The following is a 12,980-nucleotide window of genomic DNA, read 5'->3' on the forward strand; positions in this document are numbered from 1 at the left end:
AACAACGTCAGCACAAAATTTAAGTGCAGATAATTCCGTTTATTGAAGTCCAAATTTACAACTGAAGTTTACAACTTTTTTTTTTTCTCCCCCCCAAAACAAAAGCTTTGTTTGAATTTAGGAAGAATAAATGTTCTTTTTAATAATGTACACGCTATATCTCTTAAATAAGTTAATATCTTTGAAAAAAGAGCAATATGTTCCTTTTTTAATGTTGCAGTGCAACTTACAACTTACACGTCTGTGCAATGTACCATGAGGTATATGCCCAGTGAGCAACACACAGTGAAGTTTTCCATTCATAAATTTTCATTGTAGACACACAAAAAGTTAACAAGTTAATCTGTGATAGAAAAACGCAGCCAATTACAGTAGTTCACACAGAAGTCATCTGAGAAGAGGAAAAAAAGAAATCTAATGTTCACTGCCTATATAAACTACTGGATCATCTCTCAACATAGACAAGTATAAAATTAAAAATACTGTTGTGAAACCAAAGAATACTGTATTATCCAGGGGTTGAAACCTAGCCTAACCTGTATGCGTCCAGTTAGAGCAGTTATTTTTCTCTCTCTGTTCATTGAGCTGAAGGACTTTACTATGGTATCGGTAGAGCATCTGCTCATAAAAGCGTTTAAGCAAGATGGTAATTAGAGAAAAGTTGCAGAATGTCACAAACCGTGATACAACTCAGACACCTTCCCTGGCATGGACAGATGGTTTACCGTGACCTCTCAGTTCATCTCACAGTTTGGAAAAAAAGGCTGAAACATGGAAGATTCCGAGTATTTGAAGCTTTGATGCTTCAAACTTTTCAAGATGGCTCTTACTAAAAATACTTATTTTTCATGACATAAAACACATATTTACTTTAGAAAGAATCAACCACAACATAACTTTGTGATAAATAACAGTTCTGCCGCTAATACTTATATACATACTGCTTGTAAACAAAAAATGCCCACAGGTCATGGAGTCTCCATGAGTTTTATACAAGGCGCTATAGATTTTTTTTGTTATTGAAAACAGTCCTATTGAAAGTTTGGTTCATAACCTCCTATTGCTACGGAAACAGTAAGAATGTTTATATTTACAAAGAAACAAAGACCATGGAGACCCCATAGCATTATTTGCTGAAGATTTTAAGTTAGTGGGGTTTTCAAAGTACATGTTATCAGCACGTTCAGATTTAATTAACAGTACAGGTTGAACACCAGCAGTACAATACTCTAGTGCTTTGGTATTTCAACCCCTGAATATACAAAGACATTACTACAGCCTACTTCACAGTTTAATGCAAGTAAAGTGCAAGCCATAGTACAAGAGTGTCATACATTTTCATACATGTAAGCATTATCTATAAAAGGCTCTCTATACAAGTTTTATTAGCTACTTTAGTAAACTAGACAGAAGTCACCTATGGCCCAGCAATTAATGCTCTTGCAAGGATATTGTCTTTGTAATACAGTATGTGTCAAATGTAAAAAGTTTATTAATACTAGTGCATTTCTTCTATACTCTAACCTGTTTCCATTTCAGATTTTTAAATTGAAAACCTTGTTTCTCAATAAAACAAAAGTCTTAACTGGTAACGAGGCCTTTGATGTTATTTTGGCCAGTGAACAAGTTTTCTTAAGACATTTCCTTTGTGGTTGCCAGCAAAAAAACGCAATAGAGTTAATATGTATAATGTGGCATTCTTATTTAAACTGCAGCATTCAGACAGATACATTTACAGTTAGTAAAAAGATCTGTATTGATACCCTCACTAATGCCTGAGAATGAGTAATATTCTAGAAATGTGAGGACAGAAGTTAGTGGACCTTTCTGGTCAAAGAGCAATTTGTTGACATATTTTTTAATTCCTTCAACATTGCTTTCTTTCAAATTCTGCTCATACAGTGGCATTAATGCATACAGCAAAATCTCTAATTGTCACATTAACCGTTGTATGCATGTGATAAAAATAAACACACTATATATGTCTGATAATAATGAATATGGTTCTTAAAGATAATGATGGGCAGTGTCTTCCTGAAAACTGTTTATACTTTTATTAACACTAGGTCCCACTAGAATATCAGCTATCTCAAAACAAACAAACAAACTGAACAAACAAACAAAAGAAACAGCCCCCAAAACTGAAACTGCTAAAAGCTTAAACTATATTCTTTATAGACCTCAGTCTAAGTATGCAAGTATGGCATAAGCTGTAAAGCATAGAAATTAATCTTAAACAAATGGTTTTTCAAGTATATATCAAGAACAATACCAAGAGTAGTCACCTGCCTACACATAGTGAATGGAACTGTTCAGAAAAAAAATACTATATTTATACATAATAGGAGTAAATAAATATTTTAAACTCAACTAAGAAAATACAACTTACTTGTTTTTGTTCGAAACAACGGTGTACTTTCCGTTCATTAGCTGATAATATGTCTCAGGTTTGATTTTCAGATGCATGCTGAGTTAACAGCCACTGAGAGCCACAGCCACTCGCTGTAAATAAGAGATGGGGGAACCTGTCCCAAGAGTAGCCTGCCTGAAAAAGCTGATCTGAATCTTAGCTTTAATGAGGGAAACATTCTAGAAGGAAAAAGGGAACTTGTTACTATAAATTAATTAGATAATATTGCTTCTTGAGTCTGTCACATTATTGAAGATTTTTGTAAATAATTATTAATAAACATCATCTGGCAACAGGGAAGAGTGCTTATTATCTCTAAGGAGATCTTAAGCTCAGTGGTCTAAGGCCTGCAGATCTGCACTCTTCTATGAATTTAACCTACAGACAAAAAGGCATTACTACAAGAGCTGCTCCAAAAGTAATGCCTCCTATTTTATTATGCTGGCCCACAATGTCAGAAGCAGATGTTGGTGGGATGGCAGAAATTGAACCTTCCCACCAATAGTCTGTTACATTTTGTTGCTGTGCGACAGATGGCAGCAGTCAGGGGCAGTTTGAATAAAAGAAGTCTGGTAAGGAATTGACTATGAAGTAAAGGTGTGGAATTGAATTCCTCCATGTGGAAAGAATTACACGTGTTGATGTTCACTGACACTGAATATTCTGGAGATCGAGGAGTGGATGTGAGCACAGTGAGGCAGTGGGTGGTGCATGTCAGCAGCAGTGACAGCAGTATGAAAAACAAGCCCTGTTCTGGATGGCCACGCACAGCTGTCATACCACAAGATGAAGAGCGCCCTCACCAGTTCATCTGCACGAATCGGCTAATGGTGTTGAAAAACTGTTTTGTAGCTGAGCATTTTCTCTATCAAATAATCTTATTGTACTCTTCGTTGTCTTTTTCATGGAAATAAATAGTAGGCATTACTTTTGGAGCACTTATGCCCTTCTGTTTGATTTCCCTATTTGAAAAATTAAGCAGAAATAAACAATCCATTGTGAAACCAAGATGCTACATTGTTTTAACAATATGCTACAGGAACTTCTGTGTACTATAAACAGATTTTTCTGAGCAATTCTCAGTGCATCAGTGAAGTAACCCCTTCAAAGTTACCTTTGCAATCCTTCACTGAACTTTGAATTGAATAATTATTTTGGTCTGGAAAGCTGTAATTGCTGATGACAGTAAGAATTTAGCAAGACACACATCTAGCAATTCTCTGCAACACATTTTTCTTTTTCCTTGGAAAAAGCAAGTAGCGCAGCACATTACCAGCTGAAAAGATAGCAGTCTGGATCTGAGAATAAACTGACTGATCACATTCAGAATTCCCTGCTTGGAAAAGGCATCAAATCACATCCTCCAATACCTTTTAGTAGCAATCGATCAGTCTCTCCTTATGGCACTAAAATGTAATGCAGAGCAAGAAGTGCTCGGGATGTGTTTGAGAAAGCAGAAGATGCTGTAAGATGGGTTTTGCCAGTGAAGTAAAGCAACTGACTTTTTTGTGGAGGATACAGATTCCCTGCACAATACAACACAGGCTGAGTTCGGTGAGGACAAACAGAATCCTACCTGTCCTGCCTTCGAGTATGGAGCAAGTATTTTCACAGTTTTATTTCTGTGAAAGAATTTGGGGACACAGACTGATAAGTACCTCCTCCTCTTTTGATTATTCTTATTGATATTAAGACTAAATTCAGGAAAGTCGTTGCCTAACATGATACAGAACAGTATATTAAAAAGAAGGGGAATCAGTGATTTATTGCAAGCATTAAATCAGTTATATAGAAATGTATGTTAAAAACAAAAAGAGTAAGCTTGTGAAGTCACAGAGAGTGATGATGGAGAGACGTTTCTCCTGCAGCTTAAAAAAAAAAAGTATGGCAGGAATTCTGACTGAAGACACTAAGTTGGCTTACTTCAATCTGGGTAAATAATACACATCCAAAACATCTTTTCATGTAGTTATATATGGTAAGAACCAGTTTTTGTTTTGTCTATTATGCTAATAAATGTATTCTACTGATGCTGCTTATTTCCCTTAAAGAACTCAACAGCAAACTTTTTTTCCTAATTTAAAAACATTATGTAATCACAGCTATTCAGCTGCATTGTACAGAGTTAGAGTACCTTTGGGTCCAGGAGAAACTGACTTATTTGGATTTGGTACATGGATTTTAGATACAATATCTTTATTGCTCTTTTATTAAGGTCATTTTGAAGATCATGAAATTCGAAATAATTGCTCTATGATGACTTTATGCATTGATTTCTGTAGTTCAGCTGGATTAGTACTTAGATGCAGAGAGAAGAAACTAGTGGTGAGGAAGGAAGAGCTTTAGTATGGAGTTGAGTATGCATGCAAGAAGTATGTAAAAATCCTTGTCAGCTAGCCTTTGTGAAAGAACAAAATATTTGTGTTGTTTAATTTAAAATTAGATTTTGCTTGCTATAAAGTACAAGCAATACTACTTAAATCTTACAAACTTTACATTTGTTTTTGAATATAGAAAGATTGATCTACTTAGTTTGGTGACCATCTATCACCGCTTATACATAATGAATTGGTTTATAAACAGTTTGTATAATTTGTGCATTTCCTTGCATCAGTGCTTATTATTTATTCCATATTAGATGAAGGATGGTATTAAAAATAGTGAAATATCTTTCAGAGATCTGCTATGAAAAAACTTAGATAAATTGCCTCTGTTAATTCTTTTGCTATTCAGTTATTCAGTAACTATAGCATTCACATAGTAAATATGTTTAAACAGAGTTTTTCATTTTGCATGAATACTGCAACTCCAATTTTTATGACAAACTGTTGTTCTCTATTTCCTGTATGTTTTTTTTATTAGAGCCTTCAGTGTATGCTTAATATTCAGTATGATATGTATAACGTGATCCTGTTCCACTCTGATGCATCCATGTAAGGAGCCACTGTTTTCAGTGACTCTCAAGTCTATAGTTAATTTGCTAAAGCATGTCAAATATGCCTTCATGTTGTATGTTCTATCCAAATGTATTTGCTGCAGTGATGCTCTGACTCAGCTGCTTCTGTGATAAGAACTCAAAACAGCTGTCAAGTAACAGATCCCTACTAATAACATCTCGTACTATTCTAGATTGTACCCACTGTGGTTCAAATAAATGCCAAAGAAAATGATAATAAAAATCAAATCTGAGTTGTGTTTCTTCAGGGCTATATTGAGTTGAGAGGGCAAGGTTTTGGTAATAGAAAGGCTGCAGGAGTGGCTGTGTGAGAACAGAGCAAGGGGCTGTCCTCATGTAGGACAGAACCTTTCTGCCCACCTCCAGAAAAGCCCCACCACTGGCCAAAGCTCAACCATCAGCAAAGCAGATATCATATTTAAGATAGGACAAAAAATGCTGTGCACCATTTGCAAGAGAGTGAGAAAAATCAAAGAGACAAATCTGCAGATACCAAGATCAGAGGAGGAAGAGCAGAGGGATGTTCTTAGGCACCAGAGCAAAGATTCTCCTGCATCCTGTGGAGGAGCACTGGGGGCAGTGGATGGATGTGCCTTGATGAAGGATGCAGCCTGTGGAGAGCCCACAAAGGAGCCTGAGGGAAACAAGCAGGAGCAATGAGCTCCTGAAGGACTGCGTCTCACAGAATGGACTCACCCTGGAGTAGTTCTGGAAGAACTGCAGCCCATGGGAAGGACGCATACTGGAAGCTGATCAAGGACTGTATCTTTGGGAGTGGTACCATGCTGGAGCAGAGGAATATGGGGTGAGGCAGAAAGAGTGGCAGGGATGGAATGTTATAGACTGACCACAGCCTTCCATTCCCTATCCTTATGGGGAGCAGAGTGGTAGGAGACAGAAGAGCCAGGAAAGGAATTAAGTTGAGCCTGTGTAGAAGGGGTCAGCGTGGGGGTAGGTGGTTTTAATTTTGTCTTTGCTGCTCATTATTTTGCTCTATTTTTAATGAACAATTAATTTAAGTAGTTTTCCACAAGCTGAGTCTATAATTGCTGAGAGTGATTTTTCTGTCTTTATTCTGACCCGCGAGCTTTTCTCCCTGTGTCCTGTTATCTTGCCACAGCTGCTTAATGGACACTGTCCTAAACAAACAGAATACCTCTACTCATTTCTACATTTTTAAGTATTTGTGAATACTTCTTTCTGGACACCAGAACCTCTTTGAGATAACATTTTTTTCCTATGTTATATTGAATTGTATGAATTTTACAGTTCTTGGTACATGAGAGATAGGTTTATATAGTGGAAAATTATCAGTGAATATCTGTATTTAAGTAAAATGACATCAACTGAATTCACATCTCCTTTGTCCTGCTCTCTAGAAATATTCTAGCAAGCATAGTCAAAGAAAACTGTGAATCTGTGTTGGAAACTTATGTTCAGTAACATTCAGAGCAATCCTTTTTTCAAGAACGCAAGTATTTTCTCCAAACTCTGATTCATTCTGATCCAAGCAAGGAAGTGAAATATATGATGTGACCTGTGTGTCTTTACAAAACCAATCAATACAGACTGTTTTTTTTCAAGTGATGTAATGAATAACTTCACCCGCTTGCTGATGTACTACTAACAGTTAAAAATTATTGCCAGACATTATTATAATTTTGAATAATTTACTCCACTTCAGCTGCCAGGTCTATTGCAGAATCCAATTGATTGGTTCAGTTTTTGATTTCTTTTACTTAATACTTATCCTTGAAGCATCAGAGCTTTTTTGAATTGTGTGACTCACAGGCATGCGTCACTTAAATTCACAGTGAAGAAACTATGAAAACCTGCAGAATGTGCCATATTCAGTGCAGATGTTTTTCTTTCACCATGAAATATTTCAAATTATGTTAAAAGCAGCATAAGTTGCAGCATTAGTGAACAACCAATATTGTTCTACTCATATCTCAACTTCTGTGCCACACCTACACACTTATATTCATTCATTTTAAAGGCAGGCACAGTATTTTACAAACACAGTATCTAAATGGCATATACTGTATGCCCATAGGGCCAGATTGGGATCTATTTGCTAGATGTACAGTGTACATTTTAAGGCACACTATAGGGATTGAGTTTACATTTTGATAAATCTGTCCTTTTATTTGCAAAGATGGTCACTACTTGGAAATGTAGCAGAAATAATTGTTCATCTCTAAGAGTGTCCAATGTCTTTATGTTTTCATTTTATATTTTTCTCAAGAAAAACATGAAAATGTGAACTGTAGAGCATTTAAAAAGTAAATACCAACTATCGTGTTACGTTTTATATACATAGATATATTTAAATATATCTAAATATATAAAATGATTGCAGGAGCTCATACTAGAAGCTTGATTTTAGTACAGTACTTTAAATATACTGGTGTTTGTTTTCACTTACACTTCTGCACGGCTTCTTTCTAATGCAGAGCTTTATACGGACATTGGTTGATAATAGCAAACAAAAAAAAAAATAAAGAATATTATTGTCTTATCATGCAATGTAGTAGGCATCCTGTGGCACTATTCTCTTATCCAACTTATTTACAGTACTGCTGAGCACATTATTTATAAATATTACAGTGTTTGTCTTACTGATTTTTCATGGCACCCAGCAATTATTCATGATACGAGTCCTGTCAGACGTGAGTTTCAATGAATGAATGTGTATGTGTCAGCATTGGTGCTGAGGTTGCAAGTTCAGAGGCTCCATTTTGAGATTTCAGTGCAGCACTGTACTCACAAATGTCCAGGAAAAACTCATAGTTCTTTAGTTTCCAATCTTTAAACTTCTTTGATGTTAAGTTGGGATCATCCAGAAGGCTGTTGATGACTGTGAGGTCCCCTTCCTTTGCCTATCAAATTTCAGAAAGACACAGTACATGTCAAAATGAAATGTATCCCACACTTTGTATTTTGGAATTTTATTTCTTCTTTCATTTTAATGCAAGGTACTAGAGAGACTACTATGGACACTTGAATTTTTTGTCTATATTCAGGAACTGCTACAGCTTAAATTGGTTGACTGCTCGTGTCCTGGCACTTTTTACAACATGCCTATAAAGAGTAATGTTTAGTTGGTTGGTTTTGGCTTCATTTTGATTTGAGACTAGAACACAATTGCTTTCAAGTACTATTAGTTTCTTTGAAACTTAATTCTAAAGTGGTAAAGAAACACTCTATATCTACGGGAAAACAACGAGAGTTTAACTTTTGCAAGTTCAGATTTCTCATACACAAAACTAATGATGAAACCTTACCTTTAAAGTGCTCTTGAGTACTCTGATGTGGTGAAGCTTTTCATTGATAACTGGATCATTACATCGCTTTACAAAAGACTTGCGAAACTCCTGCTTGGTGGAAGGGCGCTGTTCTCCAAAAGCTGACAAACTAGCTTGTTCCAGAGACTTATAAAGCTCTTGTAGGCCATCTAACTTTTCTCCAGTTTCTTTTTTGCCTTCTGAAAGAAAATAAAGAAAACTAAGAACAGCCACAGCCAATTCAGCTGAAGTCAATTAAAAAAAAATAATACTGCAAATTAGTGTGTAAAATAACCTATGACACAGTCTTCCCATTTTCATTTTGAAAAGCCACAAAGCTATATCATTAAACACTACATTCAAGCATTTCAAATGCAAAGTCCTCCATGTCATTGATGAATTTGTCAGAATCAAATCTTGATGGACAAAAACTTTGCTGAGAATAATGGAATTATTGCTTTTTCAAAGCAGTAAGGTGGATCAGAATATCTCCAAAAGCTTACCTTCTGCACAAAAGCTGTTATGCCTTCTAATAGGAATTTTCTCTTCCAAGTTTTCCTCTGTTCCTTCTATGGACTTCACACGCCCTTTACCCCTGACGTCTCTATTTCGTGGAAGGCTTTGACTACGTTGCTTCTGTGGCCTGCTCTGAGAACTATGTCCTCTCTGACATTCCACTAAAGGGAAAGGCCCATCCTGTTCATAATTATGACGCTTTTGTACTGGCAATGTTGCTTGTCTTCGTCTTTCTGGTGACATTCCAGGCTGACCACTCACGTATTCTGGATCAGGAGGAACAGTTTGGAGAAAATGAAGCCCTGAACTGGTTAATGGAGTCTCTATCAGATCCTGCCATGAGCGTCTTTCTCGGTAGGGAGGTCTGCATCCTGATGAATGTGTGCTTCCTGCTACCTCTTGTCGAGAATCTTCAGCAGATGAATGGGAATATGTTGATTCACTTGAAAAGTGTCGTCCATGTTTTGCTTCAGGGAATGGACTTGATGAAGTCACCTGAAAAGAAACAAAAAGATCTGACTTTAAGACAAGGTTTTGAATAGACCCAAGAAAATTACAAGAACATGATATGTACTAATAAAATGGGCTTATATGTGTGTTTTGATATGTCATAATATGAACCTTTGTGAACCAAACATACCTAGCAGTGAATTCTTTTATGCAAGTGCGATGTTTTAACCACTCCCTATTCTTGTTTTGCACATTCTCTGCCCATCAGCAACGACTGCTGGAAAGAACTGCTTGAAAACAAAGGTTTTCTGGAGACCTGTCCAGTTTATGCTCAGTCCAGCAGTGTGCTGTGAAGACATGAAAGCCCCCAAAAGAAACGGTAATTGGATTTCCTTTCTTATTTTTAGAGGATAAACATCCAGCCAAACAAGAAAAAACAAAAACAAAAACAAAAAATTTTGAATTTTGGGGGGACTGCTAAATGTACCAAATCATTTTAATTCTGCTTGGTCTGTGTATCATTTTAATTCAAAAACAAAGAGAAAGGCAAAAAAGTGAAAAAACAGAAAGGGAGAGGCTTAACCTGTGTCTCAGTTGATAAAACAGCATCACATGGGTGAATATCAGTCTGAACTTCACCCATGTGATGCTGTTGCCTCAGTCACTCTTTCTTTGGGTCTGGCAGTGTGAGCATCGTGTCATTCACGCTGAAGAAAAATCTGAAAGAAAAATAGAGAACAATCCTATCTGCTTAGAAACAGATTAAATATCACAGCATGTTCTATATGTTAGAAATGTTCTTATTTGCTACTAGAACCTGTTTGTAAACAAAACATTTTTTCTCTAATTTATCAAAACCTCTCCCTGCACTATATACTAGAAGTATTTTTGTCTGCTACTTAACGTCTTATGACGCTGCCAGAAAATACTGTTACTGCTATTGCATTGTATGCAATGCTTCATCTGGTGAAAAAAAAAAAAAAAAAAAAAAAAAGACTTACCTCTAAAAATTCATTTTTAAAAAGGAATGTTCATACTAAAACATAATTATGAAGTGAATGTGATCCAGTCTTAATCTCAAACATCCAATAATATCCAGTATCCAATATTCATATTTGAAAAACAGTCTCAGCTAATGCAAACTGTCCCATTCATTGCATTATATTCATATTCTGCAGTGAAGTCAGCATTTGAATCTTTTGTTGGTATTAGATGTAATTACCCAAATAATTCAAAAAATGTAGTATACACAGTCTGGTGGCATATCTGTGTAAGAAGACATTTACCTCTCCTTACTTTGTAGTTGACTTGTTATGGAAACATTCAGTTCATAGCTCATGAAGAACAGCACTGATTTCATTCTTACAATGAGATCTATTTTTGTTCCACCTTGATAATAATTAATATGCTAAACAAAGCAAAATGCAAATCAAAGCACATCTTTTGTGGTGACCTAATGTCAGTATTTATAACTCACTGAAGGTGTTCGGTGATAGGTGTCACACAGTGTTGAGGAGCCTTCCTGCTTCAGGGTTAAAGAGCCATCAACATCATCCTGGTCGCTTTCACTCCAGTAATCTGCTAACAAAGCATTCTGGGTTTCAGTGATGTATTTTTCCACAAGAACTGTTTCTGACAGTTTCAAAATATCATTAGCTTTCAAGGACAAACATTTCACAGTCACCTAGGTCACTTGGCAGCCACTAAGGAGCAGATCTTGCAAAAATGGATGGTATTTCAGATACGCAGGTACAAAGAACCACCTTCAAATGATTTAGGATAGTGTTACAGAAAGCACATTAAGCACCTAACCACTGTACAATAAACAATAGCTTCTCGTCAGAGTTTGAAAAGGAAACTTCCTTCTAGAAGCCAAAGTAGAATTGAATCTAAACATTTACTTGATCTGTGTTCACCTATTAGGTCATGACAAAAAAGGGAAGGCTCAGAAGATGAAGAATGGATCTAAAGTACGTCTTGACCCTGTAACTGTGATATCTTCACTTGCTCTAGGGTGATGAACATAAGTGATGGCTCTGCTCTTAGAGATCATAATGCAGCCTGGACTTCACATTGTGCTTATCATTTTTCTAAAATATTTCTTAAATTATTATTCTGGATTGTATTTTTTGGTGGCACTAATAAATCTAATTCTTCAGGGCTATATGTTCTTATCATAAGACATAACACGTTAATAAAGAAGTCAGTTATGACATCTCCAACTTCATTCAAATAATGAACAGGTGTACCCTCTGCTCTTCTACTTATCTCTGAAGCATTACCTTCATCAGGATGAATATCCTTGTCATCAGGTGTGTAACCAATTGCTGCGAGGCCCAGACGATTCATCCATCTAAAAGAATAATAGAAAATGAAGAAGAGGGATACTCAAAAGTGTGAACATGATGGTGTACAGAATCCCATCACGTAAAAAAGTCAGAAACAACAGTTAGTCCCTACACTGAACACTTCAGACTGTTAAAATCATGAATCAGATAAATTCAGTAGTTAATAATTTCAAGTAACTGAAAGTTGTTTCAATTCACATTGCATTTATTGCACAGGAGCACACTGTATTTATTTTGATCACTACTTCAAGAACTTTCCTGAAAATGCTACGAAAAGACTATAAAACAAACTAGAATTAAGATAATACCTGCATGAAAACCCATATCTGAGTTGTATTCTTAAACACTCCCTTACACAGTGACCAAATTATTATATCATTAATTTTCTAGCATATTGAATGTGTTTTCTAGAAGCAGCTCCTTTTCTTTTTGACAGTGCAATGCACATTTTGTTAATAATTATTTTCTTGTCTGACGAATCATATCACAACAAAAAAACCTTCCAAAGACTTCTCAAGAAAGATATTAGTAAACAATAGGTCCTCTACAATAATGACCTTTTTTTTTTTTTTGCAGATTGAAACAGGAAAACTATTAAGTATAATTAGAATAAAACAAGCTTTTAAGGGCGTTCATGAATACATTACTTTTGTAATGACATAGAATATGAAAGATAGCAGCAAGGAGACAGAAAATGAAGGAAGAGCATACACTAAAAATAGAATACAATTCAGCATGTATTCATCTACTGGTGTAAGTAATGCACTGCACTTGCTCAGAGCAATGGTCTTTGTCTGTAATATTGGATAGAAAACTGACTCATTGTATCACCTTCAGCAAATCATCCTATATATCTTATCACTTACATAAGTATCTAAAGAGTATAACAACATTTACTTCTTACAGGTAATTATTATAATGATTAATTCAATAGTAAAAGTATGAAAATACAAAGAATTGTACAACAGCATTGCTTTGGCTTTCCATATTAAAACAGAAGTCCCCAATTTGGA

The 12,980-nt window shown here is 35.7% G+C and overlaps 1 protein-coding gene across 1 annotated transcript in view; it reads right to left on the reverse strand.

Moving 5' to 3' along the window:
• Positions 1-18: 18 nt before the first annotated feature.
• The window catches only part of LOC104912176 (connector enhancer of kinase suppressor of ras 2-like), a 173,218-nt gene continuing 160,256 nt past the window's right edge, over positions 19-12,980 (reverse strand). Inside the window, exons 20-24 of the mRNA XM_085230711.1 lie at positions 11,902-11,972; positions 11,097-11,200; positions 9,157-9,664; positions 8,654-8,853; positions 19-8,248 (exon numbers count right to left, since the gene is read on the reverse strand). Of these exons, the coding sequence (XP_085086837.1) occupies positions 8,033-8,248; positions 8,654-8,853; positions 9,157-9,664; positions 11,097-11,200; positions 11,902-11,972 (1,099 nt within the window). The 3' untranslated portion in view covers positions 19-8,032. The remainder of the gene's footprint in view (positions 8,249-8,653; positions 8,854-9,156; positions 9,665-11,096; positions 11,201-11,901; positions 11,973-12,980) is intronic.

Source organism: Meleagris gallopavo, chromosome 9 (genome assembly GCF_905368555.1).
Source record: "Meleagris gallopavo chromosome 9, MGAL_WU_HG_1.1, whole genome shotgun sequence".
NCBI lineage: Eukaryota > Metazoa > Chordata > Aves > Galliformes > Phasianidae > Meleagris > Meleagris gallopavo.